Raw genomic sequence first — 16663 nt, forward strand, 5'->3', positions numbered from 1 at the left:
ACCAGAAAACAACTCAGCACCATCTTGTGGAATGAAAAAGCAATTGATTTTATTATTCTAGTACCAAAGAGTTTAAATGAAAGATCGATACTTGGCTTCCGTGTATCGATACAATATTGCGATAATATGCTGTATCGATTTTTCCCCCACCCCTACTAGTAGCACAGCAATACTACTTCAAAAGTACAGACAGCAGCAGTAGTGATAACGGCAACAGCAGTGCTGTATAGCTGTGGTATTAATAAAAGGACTAACAGGGGTAGTGATCAGTAGTAACAGTAACAATAGTAAAAGCAGACATAACAACTGTCATATCAGCAGAGAGTTGAGTATTAGTTTAATGTTTCAGTCATTTCATCTTGACAAAAGTAAGTTCTTGAGAGAAACCTGAATATGTCAACGTTTTGTCATTTATTGGACCACAGTGGTCATAATTAAAAATGATGACAGAAATATCAATCGAACACCAACATCAGCTGAAAAGTGACCGTTACACTGTACACCACCTCTCCTCTCATAACTCTCACAGTAAAACAGATGCCCCGCTTTCTTTAAACTACACTTTAGGAATTTAGATGTGCATATGGCACCAGTAGGTGTGTATAATACAAGAGGGTCAAAAGTCTGTTTCCAAACAGATGGATGTGTCACATGTCACAGCTAACCAAAGAGAGGAATACGGTGGGCAGCTAATGGCACAACGGAGGAACGCATTCTGTCAAGTCCCCACATAGCACACAAGCTGACTAAGGTCAGTAGAGGTGATCTCCTGTCAGCAGGTCCCAGCTAACAACCGTGTTATTGCAACGGCCTGGTACCGTCTATGTGCTGCAGCTCTCCACCCTCCACTGCCTGCTGCTGATAGGAATCACACCGCTGTCTACCCTATTCTGCAGCGAGGACTAGTTGAAATGGTTTGAGTGCAGACATTAGTCAGTCTGGGTTTCCTTCATACACACTGCATCAATAAATCAACACAGTTCCATGTGGGGCAGGCTCTGCTACAGCAGCGACCAGCGGATTTTACCTGAGCCACAGCGAGAGGAGAAAACATGATGTTGATGAATCACAATCGCACCAGGCTTTCCGTTAACGGAAACATCCCGAGGCTCGCCGTTAGTTCCTGCACATTCCTACGTGCTCTTCCCGCTGAGTCGGTTCGGCAGCTGTACCTCCGGGTTAGAGAAAACGCTGCATTTCCTGGACTGCTCCGCTGGGTTTTGAACGATCCAAATATGAGAGCTCCGGTCGCCTCGGATGACTCTGCCGCGTTAACTCCAGAAATGATGACACGCCAGAAAAGTTGAGTCTCCGGAAAAATGCTCCGCCGGGAGAAAAACACCGAAAAAGTTCGGAATAGTCATTCTGTGGAGAGAACGGGGGACGGCGTCATTTCGAGAGGGAAGGAGATGAGGGGGCGAAGAATAAAAGAAGGTGAAATGACGTTATGAATTGAGCCCATCCCAAACGGGCTTAAAGCCGCAGCAGCAGCTGCTGTGCCTCCCGACACACAGGCCTCTGACGCTCCCTTCATCTCAGCATCCGTCTGCTGGCCTTCACGCGATCACTATCTGTGTTCAAGACGAGCCCAAGGTGAACACAGAGAGGTGAACACATCGGCCTCATCACACACAGCAAGCAGCGGAGGGTTATGATGTACATCCAAAAATCAGCTGCAATCAGCTGCAATCAGCTACACTCACTCAAGTACTGTACTTGACAACACATTTGAGGTAGCGGCTACTTTATACTTCTACTCCATGGGGATACATCTTAGAGAAAAATAGTACTTGATATAATTGGGGTGTAACGGTTCACAAAATTCTCGGTTCGGTTCAATACAACGCAGAAATGCCAAATCCTGGATGGTGAGACTCTCAAGGGGGCGTGTCTGAAGAACATGGCTCTACATCTCCATTCAGTAGTGAGGTAATGTGTTGTTACAGTCACGCAGCTTTGTGTCTGAAGAACATGGGTCTTCATCTCCATTCAGTAGTGAGCTAATGTTTCGTTACAGTCAGGTAGCTTTGTATAGTCTGTGACGTCCGGCCGTCTGTTGTCAGAGCAACAGCGGGAGCCACTACATTTGATTCTCTGTTTGGGCTTTTGTTTTCTTTTATAAAGTAGGAATTATGGTCTGGCGAAATGGGCTCGTGTAGAAGTAGGGTCTGATATCCGCGGCTATAAATATACCTTTTGCCCTGTGTGAATCAGTAGGGAATAACTACCTAAACGCTTTGGGATAGTTTGTAGTGTGTGTGCTGCTGTTGCTAAGCTAGTTTAGCATAGCGCGCCTTTCCCCTCACATTACATTACATTACAGTAATTTAGCAGACATAGAAAGCAGAAAGCGATTTACATTTCTACACCGTAGGCTACGGGAGCAAATTTGGGGTTAAGTGTCTTGGTCAAGGACACATAGATATGCGACTAGCGGAGCCGGGGATCGAACCGTCGATCCTCTGATTGAAGGACGCCACTTAGCCACAGTCGCCTCACTAGAGTAGAATGTTTTTGTTACGTGGTGGGAGTGTCAGACAGTACGTTGTCTGTTACGCCAGGTGGTTTGCCTTGTTGAGCACATTATATTTCCCACAATTTAAGCCTCTGCATTTTCCAAATGCAATAGTATTATTCAAACGTATTGTTCGGTTCGTAATGCGAACCGAGCTGCGAGTCTCGTACCGAACGGTTCAATATGAATATGTGTATTGTTACACCCCTAATATACAGTATATATATATATATATATATATTTATATATATTTTTCAACTTGTAATGCCACTTAACATATCAATATTTTACATCTAAAATATAAATATCTTATATAGTATGACACATTGTTAACTGCTCAACACTACGTAAAATATTTCATATTAGCTACACCGCCACCAAAATGCTACTTATACATTAATAGTCAGAATAATCTGTAGAACAATGGAATGCATGTTTCTGCTCGGAATACTTTAAGTACATGTTGCTAATAATACTCATGCACTTTTCACGTTGTTATTTCTCAACCCAGGACTTTTACTTGTAAAATAGAGTATTTTTACGGAGCGGTACTTTTACTTAAATGCTATGAATACTTCCTCCGTCACTGCTAAAAACAATTATTGTCATGATTGTAATTGAGATACAACTTCAATATATATAATGCAGCTGACATGTCACTAAGGTACATTATGGACATGCCCAATAAATAGGCTTGGTTGATATATATCCGTATGCTATTCTATTAAAATGAATTGTATTTCATTATTCAGACCAAAGCACCAATGTGCACGTTACTAAAGTTCCCTGAAAAAAATAATAATATGGAAATATGAAATCAAAGTCTCCTGAAATCATTTGGAAAACACAATTTAAAATAGAAACCTATTTAATTGGTTCATTTATATATTTATATAAATGTACAATTATTTATATATTTATTGCCTCATTTATTTATTTCATAGCCATATTTGTTGTCATAGGCATATTTATATAAGTCTGAGAGGCGGTCTCTAGAGTACTTTGCCTAGTGTTTATGTCTGTGGACAGATTTTGTCAAAGTGTTAGGGTCACAACTGCTTGAGTCCCAAAACATTACAGGTGTTAAGTTTAGAACAAAATGGTGGCCAGGTTCAAAGATGGGTGCCAGATGTAGGGGGTGAGGAAGCGGCCATTGGCCCCCACTTTATGCCCCTTACTCGATTTGACGTCATGGCTGGTGCGATTGCAGATTGTCCAGGTGGTCTCTAGTAAAATGTTTTTGTCTCTACACTTATAAACGGTTGCACTGATTATACTTCCTTGTTTTTTAAAAACAACAATGTTTTACTTTGAAGTCTTTTGACCTGTTAGCCTATTGTTGTTGCTAGAAATATGTTGTATAATATACAGTTCTCTAACCCTTCAACTGGAGCAGCATTAAATTTTAGCTTCAACGAAATGTAGGCCTAATCTGTGTCCTGTTTCTTCTGATAGAAGATGGATGGAGGTGGATGCATGGTGATGGAGGGGCAACATTTGGCTGCTCTCTTTTCTACAGTGGCATCTGCAGTTGTCTAGTGGTTCACTTCCACAACTGCAGCTGTGTTTATGCCGAGGCAGGAGGCCCTATGTCGGCCTGCCATTCTAACTCAGCCCGCTGGCTCTTACTGCGGCCATTTTCTGCTGATTAACACACACGCACACACACACACACACACACACCAGGAGAAGGATCGAGCTGAACTTTAACTTGGCCTCCGCCGTTCTGCGGGGGGGGGGGGGGGGGGAGCCAATGCAGACAGGCCTGTCGCTGCACGCTCTAAGACATACGCCAGAGAGTCGACACCTTTCACTCGCGACAGCACGCGCTGATATACACGCACACCAAATCATGTTGTCCAGTAACTAAAGCGCCGCCAGTGGTCGGAAGCCAGATGTGCCAGTGTCACGCCAGTACGCCCGCTCTTCCGCAAGGAGGCGACGTTGCTCCAAACTGCATTCAAAACTGTAGGAATTTAAAATGGACTTGTTAAATGTCTGACATGCTTGTCGCCTCGTGTGTGACATTAAATAATCTCCTTTTAGATGGTCTTTGGCCAAATTCGGCCTTTATTAAATGCTAAAAAATGGCTTAATGGCAACAAAATATGAACTTTTATAATCGTGTCACACTGCTGGCTTCCGCCCAGCACAGTGTGTGACGAAATGACGAATCGATTCTAAGAGTTAAGATTTTGATAAAGTATGAGGTGTTTCGTTAATCGTATGTTTGCCGAATGGAAGAGTGTATCCTGACAATTCAACATTGTTTTCAAGTTGTGTTGTGCAAGGTGTGCATATTTGCCTGGGTGCCAGGGATATTTTAATTGCCATATTTTTGAATGAAATTCAGCGGCAGATTCTCTCCATTGACAAGCGTCGGACTATAGTATTCGGAAATAGAGAAATAGAGAAAGCGGCTTGCTGTAATAGAGAGGGATGTAACCATTGCCGCTTTCTGCTCCACTTTATGCTGCGTAGCATAATGTTACTCGCTCAACTCCTCGCATTGCGTCTTTTTTTGGAAAACACGAAACATCACACCAATAGGAAGGAGCACTCTACTACATTATTGTACCGGAACAGGTTTTGTCCTACCATTTCGAAGCTGAGCCGCCACCGGGGGAAGTTAAAGCTGATCTCAACGCCTGCCCATCTCACGCTATCGGTCGTTATCATTCCATATTCATTTCTATCATCATGCGCGTGCCAGATGGAGTAAAGCCGCGGCGCTCGGGACCAGAAACGTCCCGCGTCAAGCTTCAGGCTCCACGGCAGTTACCCCCGCCCGGTAGGTTGCGGCAGAATAGAAGAGTGCTATATTCACTGTCTACTTCTTTCCAGCTCGCTCTCTCTCTCTCTCTGGCTCAGTCTTTCTCTAATCCTGTTCTCCTCTAACAGGCCTACTGCCTCTTTCTACTCTAGGCATATTGATCCTCACCTTTCCCCACTCACTTACCTATGTCCTCCTTACTGTCTCTCCCCTCTTTCATTTAGGGCTGCAGCTAAGGACTATTTTGAGCAATTAATTAATCAACAAATCTGTCGATTACTTTGATTAATTAATTATTGATTGGATAAAAAGCTTATTTTTAAGCCATAGTTGCCACAAACTCCATCTGCTGAGGAAACCACAAGATGCAGTTTAAAGCTAGTAAGCAGTTACAATACAATTTTTGTTAAACTAAGGTTCTGAGGGGTTAGGAAGAGATGCGCTGATTGGACGGGTCACTAGAGGTAATGGACTTGTGCAGGTAACATTCAGTTGGCTTTTGTTTATTTCCAGGGGTGGAAGTAACTACATTTACTGTCATTATGAAGTCTGTTTTTTTGTGTGTGTGTGTGTATTTGTATTTTTAAAAGTGATAGAGTACTTTTTTATCACACGTATTGTACTTGTGATAAAACATAAGTCACAGGAAAATATCCTGATAAACTGTGAGAATGGAACAAAAGAAAAGAGATGAATCAGCATCTAGTCCGTCTGTGGCCGTAGAGCTCCAGAGAGGAGACATTCTAGAAAAGTTACATGTTGAGTGAGTTTGTGAACAGCACAACAAAGCAATAAAATAACGCATGATGATCATTATGGGTGAAGGTTAGCATTACTGTATCTTGTCATAGGTAAAAGAAAACTACTGTGTTGCCTAGCAGCGCAGTGTGTGTGTGCTGGTGCGGCGCTCTCTTATACATTTCCTTGTTTTATTCCTTGGTGAAGATTTATTCTACCGGTAATTCTATAAGAAGTGGCAGTTTATGTTTCATGTACTTGATTTAGTCGTTCATTTTGTTTTGTCGGGTGGACTGAGTTGTCTGGCATGTTGACGTGAAAACAGCTGTTTCTCCATTAAAGTGTACTCAACCAATGCGCAGCAGGGCAACTATACATAGCCAATCAGGCCAGGGGCGGGACTAAGGCTGCTGTCCCCTGTGGACCGAGGAGTAGTAATAATGACAATGGAGATGCAGTGCAGACGAAACTGACACTGCTGTCAAGGCTGTTCTATCTAGATTGAAATAGCAAACACCACTCTGCTCTGATGTCTGGAAACATTTAGTATATTCCTCTGCTGTTCTACCACTAGATGCCGGCTTGAGACTCTGGCACAGCTTTTTCTTCTGTGGTGTCTTTGTTGGCGTATCACGGTCCCTCTTCTCTACTCTTCTTAGTCTTCTTCATTTGGGTCTGTAACCGTAACATTAAGCTCAAACTGCCATGGCTTTACAACAAATTGTAAATCTTCAACCCAACAAGTAATAGAATAGATGCCGTGTCTATTTGGGAGAATTATCGCGTCATCTCTCAATCCTTTACTCAATAGTGATTGGTTAGCAAAGATCAATGAATTAAGACTCAGGCTGACCCAGCAAGGGGGATCAGAGACTGTTGTGCACACATCTTTACCGAAACCTGGCTTCATCATAATGTCCCAGATCAAGCTATTGCACTTGACGTGCGGACTGTATACCGTGCCAACAGAACGCAGGACTGGTAAGAAGAGGGGAGGTGGACTGTGTGTAAAAATCAATGATGCTTGGTGCTCAAACTTAGTCAAAGTTGATGGACAATGTTTCCCTGATGTCTCATTTTTAATGCTAAGATGACAGCCATATTATCTGCACAGAGAATTCACCAGTGTTTTTGTTGCTGCTGTTTACATTCCTCCGGATGCAAATTCAAAAAATGCACGGCAGGAATTGTATGAGGTCATCAGCAGACACATGACAACCGGATGGTACTTTTATTTTAGCTGGTGATTTTAATAAAACAAACCTCAGCTCTGTTTTACCTAAATTCCATCAGCATATCTACATCGCCACCAGAGGAAATAATACACAAGACCATGTCTACACAGGTATTCCTGGCAGCTACAAAGAGCTCTCCCCCGCCCCCACTTTGGACAATCAGGTCATATTTCCCTGCTCCTGCTGTCTCCATACGCCAGCTAATTAAATGGGCGAAACCATCAGAAAGAACAGTTAAAGTGTGGACAGATGAAGCTGCAGCTGCTCTAAAGGACTGTTTTAAATGTACAGACTGGCACATGTTCAGGGATGCTGCCACCCAAGAGAATGACATCAATCTGGAAGAATATACATTAACAGTGACATATCAGCAAATGTGTTGATGATGTGGCGATCATAAAGACAATAAAATCATTACCTTTGCCTGGATGAATGGAGAGGTGATGGCACTATCCAAAGTCAAAAAAGCTGCCTTTCAGTCAGGTGACAAGGAAGCATACAGCATCGCCAGATCAAGACTGAAAGCTGGCATCAAGGAGGCAAAGAGGAGACGTCAAGAGAGACTGGTGAGAGACCTCAACACCAACAACACTAAAGATACGTGGCAGACGATCCAGAATGTCATAGGCTATAAAAGCAGGAGCGCCCCCATCATGTGTGAGGCCACATTGTGAAATGAGTTGAACACCTTTTATGCTCGCTTTGATCTCCTCAACAAAGAGTCAGCGGTCAAGTCTTAAGTCACTGTCAGTATCCACAGGCCCTGTCCACATTACTCCGTTTTTACTTGGATGCAGAGTTGTCAAATAGAACCGATCTCCGTCCACACAGGAGTTTCAGCATCATTCTCGAGTTGATCTGCATCCACACGGCAGCCTTCGAAGGCGGACAGCACGTGACCATTAACGTACACTGGGCATGCGCGTGACACTGTAAACAGGAAGTGGATTGCTTGCTTAGTTTAAAAAAAAAATACGACAGAGTAATAAAGTAGTCTTTAATAATGAAAGGTTGTATTTGATACTTAAGATCTTCCTCTAAAATCTCCCTCTATAAACTCAAACAGACAGTTCGTGGGAAGTTTTAGAAGTTTTATTTTCCAGATGTAGTTACAGCGCTGCGGGTCTATCTCTCTCTCTCTCTCTCTCTCTCTCACATCAAATTTACTTTAACATCAACACTTACACGTAAACGTTTACTAGATTATGGGTCCATCAATGTGGTCAACACACGTCTCTCACTCGTTTCCTCTGTGTTGTTGATGTCTGTTCTCACTAGTAGCTCTGGACATCATGTCCGCCTAGCTAGCTTCTAAGCTAGTTTTAACATTACCGCCAATGGAGAAATGCTAACCGCGATTAGCATTTAATACAACACAAATGTTATACTAAACACGCGAATAGAATATATCTACGTACATCTTTTCATGCTTCATAAAGACATACTTACAGACTAAGGTCTCTAAAGGCTACCAAACTGAAGAAGTAAAACGTTAGTGCAGCGTGTCTTCTCATTAGAATCTAAAAACAACGAGCTGCTCCATAGAGCTGATGCTGGTCACGCCGCTCGCTAATCACTCCAATAACAGCTGCTTCCTCCACAGAAATGCAGACTTTTACTGCACAACGCAGCAACACCATGTAGCTGTTGTGCTAGCAGCAACGCTTGCAATTAGTTATCCATGTTGAAATGAATCGCTGGTAGCCCAGTTTGTTTTCTTCCGGGTACGGGTCACGTGATAGTGATAGTGAGTGTGACAAATCAGGGACGGAGACGTCATGGTTGCCAAGAACCAATCCAGTAGTGAACACGGGTGTGGGCATAATTTTTTCTAAGCACATCCGTATCCGACCGTCCACATGCAAACGCAACCCCGGAGTTCTCAAACACCTCCAACCTCGGGGGAGTTTTCAGACTCCTCCGTTTAGGGTGCTCCAAAACTCCGGCGTAGTGTGGCCGCTCAGTGTAAACGTAGCAAAAACGGAGTAAAAACGGAGTAGTATGGACATGGCCACAGAGGATGCGAGGAAAACCCTGATGAGGGTGAATATGAGTAAAGTTGCTGGGCCTGATAACATCCCTGGTCGTGTACTAAAAACATGTACCAACCAGCTAACTGACATGACATTTTCAATATATCACTGTCACAGGAGTGTTCCCACCTGCTTCAAGACAGCCACCATCGTTCCTGTACCTAAAAAGTCTTTGGCACTCACCCCTTTTCAGACCAAGTGCTTTGAGAAACTGGTTCTCCAGCACATCAAAAACAACATGCCAGCCAGCCGGGACCTTCACTAGTTTGCATACAGAGCCAACAGATCCACAGAGGATGCCGTCTCCACTGCTCTCCACTCAGCCCTCACTCATCTTACAAATAACAACACCTACATCAGAATGTTGTTTGTTGATTTCAGCTCAACCTTCGACCCAATCTCCCCCATGAAACTGATTAGTAAACGTGGCACTTTGGGCTTGAGTACCTCACTCTGTAACTGGTCATTAGACTTCCTCACAAAGAGACCCCAGCACCTCCACTCTAGTGTTGAACACCAGAGCCCCCCATGGCTGTGTGCTCAGCCCCCTCCTGTTCACACTGTACAACCACAACTGCTACTCCAAACATGAAGAGAACTCTGTTGTGAAGTTTGCTGATGACATAAACTACAATGAGACTTGATATAGAGAGGAAATCAACAATCTTGGAGAGTGGAACAACCGACTGCTCAACGTCAATAAAACCAAGGAGCTGATTGACTTTAGAAAATAGGAGGTGAAGACACACAGACCTGTCTACATCAATGGAGTTTAGGTGGAGCAAGTTAGCAGCCTCAAGTTCCTGGGAATCATCATCACAAACAACCTGTCATGCTCATCATATATCTCCATCCTGGTGAAGAAAGCTCAGAAACGGCTGAATTTCTTTAGGACATTTAAGACGGCTAAATTCCTGTGCCAAGTTATTGTTATTATTGAGGTGCAATAGTAAGCATCCTGACTGCAAACATTACAAACTGTCATGGGATCTTCACGGTCCAGGACAGGAGGGCTCTACAGCGGGGGATTAAAACCACCCAGACCATCTACTGAGCATCAGTGATATTGGTGAGAAGAGGAGCCTTCGAAGAGTTAAGGGGATAATAAAAGACAAAACCCCAGACACATCCTGCTCACCTGCTGCCGTCTGGAAAGAGATACAGAAGAATCAGCTGCCGAACCACCAGACTTAGACTTCAAAGCAGCTTCTTTCCTCTGTGAGACTCCTTAATTCATTCTCCACCCTCCATTTATAATATAGTTTTTTCTTATGTAGCAAATTGGGACTACAATCTAAACTTTGTTGGGCAACGCTGTCGTACAATGACAAATAAAAAAAACTTGTAATGTCAAACTTAAGCTATAAGTTTTGCCATTTTTATGTAATTTTGGTTACTGTATATTTATAGTTATACTATTTGCCTATTAAAACTACGAGCCCTATTTTTAGCCCTCTGCTCAAAAATTGCATACTCATACTCAAGAGAGTAAACTACCCAAACTACAAGGTCTATTTTAATAATTTTGATGGTCTATACAGGTAACACTTGTGAGATGTGTAAATATTGTGTAAATATTGTGTATATGTTACTGGTTAATAACTGATACACGTATGGCACAGCTCAAGTTGAAAAAGTTCCAGGTTCGCGTGAAAAAAAAGCACTTTCATTGACATTTTTTTGGAATTATTGCAGAGTGAAGCCTACAAATACTCCTGTGTCATAGCACAACAGGGTTGTGGTCTCTCTAAGCTCATTTTACTTCGATTGAGTGAAGCAGGCCAGCATAATAGGAGGTCTGAGTACAGAATTTCAAGCCGAATGCTCATTTCTCTCTCATGCTCTATTCTAATTTGATATGCTATATAACTATATATTTAACTTTTTTATCACTCATATTATTCAATACATCCAAATACAGATGTTAGGAATCATTTTGAGATTCCTAGCATCATCAGAGCCTGTCTCTGGCTCTCAGCCATAGGATTTTCTTAGTCCCTGTGTGTGTATGGCGCTGTATCTCAGCCTATCATCGGTCGATTTCAGTCAATAAGCCCTCCTTCGACGCGTCAGCGTCGAATGTGGTGTTGATTGACATAAGTTTCAAAGAGTGCCGCGTCTCCCCGAGCATAAAATTCCATTGGCCGAAAGTCTGACCGCTGGCCCGAGGTGGGTTGACCCCCCTTCCACAGGAAACAGCTCGGCTGTAAACAGGATGCACTTCGCGGCCATGACGGTAGCTCTGAACCGGAGCATTTTCGATGTTTTTGTACTAATATTTCATAAAACCTGACCAAAAACCATGGATTTTTTCCGGTGAAGACCAGTGGCATTGGACCGTTGTCCAGTCACAGCGTTGCGGTGCGTCCACGGAGAAAAGAATCGACGGTATGTACGCTTTCTCTGCGTGATGCTAATGCTAAACGATGTCCGGATTAGCCGGCTAGCTGCTAGCTTCGTGGTGAAAATATTGATTTGAGGCAGACATAACGCCGATTTCTGCCCAGGATTTCATGATTTTATGCCACGTTTTCTAGATGCTTATACTAGTAGTCTATAGTTGTGTTTGGAGTGTGTAAAAAGTGACTTATATGATAGTGTTGCCCATACGTTGCTGTTCCGGAAAAAAACTGGACAGATCCACAATACTGGCGAACAATAAGGCTATTTTCCGAACAATAATTTCAGGGGTCCTGAGCCCGAGAGCCCCCCAAATGGGGGGCGCTCGTAGCCAGAAGGTTAATATTAGCATGTTGCGCTGCTAATGCGACAAGCTTCAATTGTAGGTCCACAGGCTGGAGTAATGGAGTAACATTAGGTAATACAGAGAGACTGTGTGGACATTTAGCCTCATATGAAGCCAGTAAAGACAGTAGGCGGGTAGGTTGGATGTGGGTAACTGTTTTTTTTTTCCTTGTTGCCTTTTGTGAAACTGTGTGTGTACTGCTAAGCTGCTTTGTTAGCATGAAGGCCCGTCTGCTCCGTGATCCACACCGGTCTGTGTGATCACGTTGCTGCTCTGTTGAGTGTGTAGATTTATTTGCCAGACTGCCTTGAAGCTGCTCAGGCCGGTGATACTGGGAAGCTCTGCTCCCTTGAAAGAGACACTAGCTAAAGTAACCTAATTTATACTATGTCTTTAGACTTTTGCACTGTGTCTTTTGTTGTGCAGCAATTCACTGAGACATACTCCTTGTATGGACGAACGTTTCTTGACTATAAAAGGATTACCGTAGCTAGTGAGTGGGCGAGCAGGGAGAGCTGGCGCAGTGGATGAGCTCAGAGGAGACAGCTGTGGATCAGAGCGGAGGAGAAATTATTAGTAAAGTCTGTAAACGTCTTCTTGCTGCTTCTCAACCACGGAGAGCTAATTTAAAGACTTTGCAACGTGAATCCTTCTGTCAGTTTCAATGTTGTCTCAGGCTAAATAATATGTAAAAGTGTAATAACACTGTCTGTAGCGACCAGCTGAATAGTGTGTACAGTTACTAGTGTAACCAAGTGGAACTGACGGGGTGAAACTATTGGGTCCGCCGGACTGGTAATGGGGTGCACGGGCCCTGATTAGCTAAAAAGATGCACCTGCTGGCAAATCGCGGGCTTTGTCGTTCTCTCCGGTGTCATGAGCGGGTGTGCTGAGTCTGCTCTCTGTCTTCGCCGCCACGAGTGGGGGTGCCGAGTCCAACTACTTGCTCTCCCGCAACAAGCGGAGACATAGCGTGAGGCCGCATGAGAAGGTGCGTCGGTAGCGCAGTGTCTGGGAGGCATCCGGTACGGAGGGGATGGCTGATTCCGGTAAATATATTTAAGAGTGGAAGGGTTTTTCTTTATGTATGTCGTATGCTGGGGAAATTGGGTATAATTCAGAAAGATGTAATGTTGTATTTGTGTTTTTTTAGAGCTTCCTGAGCAGTGCACCCAATGGTAGCTGGGGGGGAATCCAAGTGGGGGTGGCTGGGTTGCTGAACATTCGGTGGGTTGAATTACAATCTTTTTGGGTTTGTTTTCTGTTTATTGCAGGGGTGTCAAACTCATTTTTACTCTGGGCCACATCAGCATCATAGTTTCCCTCAAAGGGCCAGTTGTAATTCTAAGACTGTATAAATGTAACGACTCCCTAACATATTGTTAACTAACTCTCTGCATTTGATTATTGTTTATTCAAGTGTAAAAATATTGTACATGCAGTTATATAAATCTAAAATTATATTTCAGCACATTTCTGTTATTATAAATAAATAATTTAAATTTAGGGTTAAGAAACCCACATTACTCTATCAAAGATCAAACTTTTAAAGAAAATAACAAAGACAAATATCATCAAACACAAGTTATTACATTAACTTTGTTCAAAGCTATTTTTCTTTTTGGGTTTGTTTTCTGTTTATTGGCAGTTGTTTGTGATTACTTATGTTTTCATTTCTTTTCTAGTTAGTGAGACGCTGCCTTGGTCTTTTGTTTTGTTTCTGTTGCTGTAAATTGTTTGTGATGCCGATCTGAGCGCATGGTCTGTGAACTCCTGCCCGCTAAGCCAGCTGTCACTGGTTGCTCCACACAGTTAGATTTGTACCAATAAAAGAGTTATATTTTCATAGCACTGCTTCCTGTGTGTACGTGCCTTTACGGTGTTTGAACCGGGTTTCTGTGGTAACGGGGTGCTACACTAGGATCGTTATGATTCACAGATACTGTAATATTAGTGACACACCTGTCGCAGCACCGTAGCAGTTCCAGTGTAACATACATGTTGAAATACTGTCAGCAGCCCTCGGTCTCTCCGGTCACGGTCTCACTAATTATCACTCAGTCCCTATTTGCACTTACAGTTACAGTTACAGTTACAATCCTAGTCGAATGCTCTGTGTAATTCATTTATTCCTCCATACTTGATAAAACCGATTCATCATTTTTACTCTGTTTGTAGCTGTTTTCATAACTACACATGTAAGATGATGATGCTGTAGTAAACTATACCTTTCCTCCTGTCACACTTACTGTCATACACCTTGATGTTATTACATGACAGTATAATGTAACAGTGAATCTGCAATGTTTTACAGGTGATCTGAGGGTCTTGATGCTCGGTCCTGAAGCTCCCGTCTGATGAGGTTTACCTGAACCCAGCAGACTCTCCACACAGTATGAGAAACCACCACTGACCTGAGAGCTCCATCAGCATCTGACACAACTTCAGTCTACAAGAAACCCTTTACTGATGGAGCGCATGATCTGGACAGTTTACATACAAGTTATGGCTTTGCTACTTTTTGCATTATTGTTACCCAATATATATTTTAATGTCAGTTTATGAATAAAGAGCTTTATCTTTAAGGAGGGTTTTTGTAATTTGTTAATTACAATTAATGATCTTGTGGTATTAAAAAAATAGACCGTGTTCTCTCGCAAAGGTTTTATGTAACAACACTGTTTAAACGTGATATAAAAATAGGTATTTGATTTCATGCATGCAGAGGGGTATATATACCTGGTCCATTTAACACCTAGACTATGAAAATATAATCCTTTACTACAGGTAATAAATACTGACTGTGAGCAACGCAAAGCATTCAGTCAAACTTTAGACAGCAGACAGATGACAATATGAATTTTACAATATTCTCTACAGTATTTTTAAAGTGTTTCAAACATAATCTGAAGCTTTTACAATTTCACAGAATGAATATGGCAATAACTGTCAGACAAGAAAAAAACTCTCACAAATGCCTTGTGTTAGGGTAAACGCCAAAGCAACTCGCCAGCAGGGTGGCCAACAGAACCAGTTGGGTGAAGTTAGAGCCACGGTCACTTCCAGAACCAAACCAAAGCAACAGAATACCTCTCCAACAATGAGGGAAATTTGGTTTGAGTGCAACCCCAAGCAAGAAGTATAACGTAAAGTCCAAAACCACCTCGGTCCCCCATCAGCTGGCCTACCCTTCTAACGCCAAAGTTCACTTTGTAAATTGGGGTTGGTAACCTCGGGATTCGAGGACACTCCTCAAATTCACCACACCTAACACCCTGCACATTCTGTTCTTGGCCTTCTTGGAAGATCTTGTCTCAATGCATTGCCCAACAGATATACACCTCACTAGCTGTAAGGGGCTCTATCAATACCCATGCCCTGCTTGACTTTGGATTTAAAATAAATCTGATGTGTTCTAGCACTTTTGCAGAGGTTGCTAGAGCAATGCTCTCTCTCTGCAAGCCATTGCAAATCAACATCTGCAACATGAGCATTACCAGTTACATGCAGGATAAGTCAGCCATCACAAAATATGCTTGGGTCGACACACCACTCCAGGAGATGGAAAAAAAAATAAACTACACAGAAAATATGTTTCAAATCCCCATTCACTCATGGTGCTTATGAATCCTATAGAAATAAATACACTCATACCATTAGATCTGCAAAAATGAAATATTTCGGTGAAAAATGTATGTAGTGTAAAAAAACACGTGGAAGTAATAAATCAGGTGTTGTGTGGAGAATTTCAGTATTAAACGTATTATTAGTAGGATTTAATAACACCCCTAGTGGTGAGTAGAAGTGTTACAATAATAAATATGTTAGTCACAATATGTTTCCATATGGAATGTATTATAGGTTTACAATATTCTTACTTATAGAGGATATTATATGTTACAGTATATTAACTCATTGAATGTATTAAATCATAAAAGTATAGTCACTGTAGGTATTAAAACACTAAGAATAGTTTTGAGGGTCAGATAGGGATTCTGAGTGAGGTGTCAGACATGCAGCAGCAAATGGAGGCGACCTCATCGATGGAGGATGGGGCCAGTGGGACGGTCAAATGCCAAGCTGACCAGCAGGACAGAGAGGAGGAGTTCAAGATGTTTTGCTAAGGGATCGATAATGGGAGGGGGCAGAATTCAAATGAAGCCAATCACTAATCGCCACGGAGGGTCATTCACACGTTTTATGACAGTATCGGACACTTTCCGACTCTCAGGGGATACAAAAGACAATGTTTTAGGGAGTTTACTTCAGATCACTGCAGCTCTCATTTTCAGCTAACTGGCCGCGCCGGACTGTGAGGAGATGCGTGTATGTGGTCTCTGCTCTCGAGAACATTACTATTGATAGTTAATTCAGTTTGTAATTGAACTTTGTGTAGTACATTAAATATTGTTTTAATTTTGGACCGGGTCCAGCTCATTCTTCTGATGCGCGTGCGCAGTAAGAAGCTCGCAGCAGAAGAGTACCTGCGGCCTGCAAGCTCCTTCATCCTTTGTTCTAACCCTAACAGTTGCAAAGAGAAAAAAACGACCCCAGAGCTTCCTTTAGTCTTTTTGGATAGTGAAAATTCTCTTGACAAGCCATTTGATATAGCTCAAAAATTGA

At 42.5% G+C, this 16663-nt stretch overlaps 1 protein-coding gene and 1 long non-coding RNA gene across 6 annotated transcripts in view; one reads left to right on the top strand and one right to left on the bottom strand.

The window, feature by feature from the left end:
• nfic (nuclear factor I/C) overlaps positions 1-5351 on the bottom strand; it is a 77181-nt gene extending 71830 nt beyond the window's left edge. For 2 of the 5 annotated variants that reach the window (XM_076079182.1, XM_076079183.1), the window contains exon 1: positions 5114-5351. In XM_076079182.1, the coding sequence (XP_075935297.1) occupies positions 5114-5194 (81 nt within the window). In that variant the 5' untranslated portion in view covers positions 5195-5351. Of the gene's footprint in view, positions 1-1027; positions 1540-5113 lie in introns of those variants that run through there. The other 3 variants (XM_076079185.1, XM_076079184.1, XM_076079186.1) reach the window with 3 other exon arrangements.
• On the top strand, positions 4775-14625 carry LOC142935074 (uncharacterized). The gene is made up of 2 exons (XR_012947764.1): positions 4775-5306; positions 14355-14625. It is a non-coding gene; the product is annotated as an uncharacterized LOC142935074 (long non-coding RNA).
• The last annotated feature ends 2038 nt before the right edge of the window (positions 14626-16663 follow it).

This window comes from Anarhichas minor, unplaced genomic scaffold, assembly GCF_050575085.1.
Source record: "Anarhichas minor isolate MPS153535 unplaced genomic scaffold, ASM5057508v1 ptg000071l, whole genome shotgun sequence".
In the NCBI taxonomy this organism is placed as follows: Eukaryota; Metazoa; Chordata; class Actinopteri; order Perciformes; family Anarhichadidae; genus Anarhichas; species Anarhichas minor.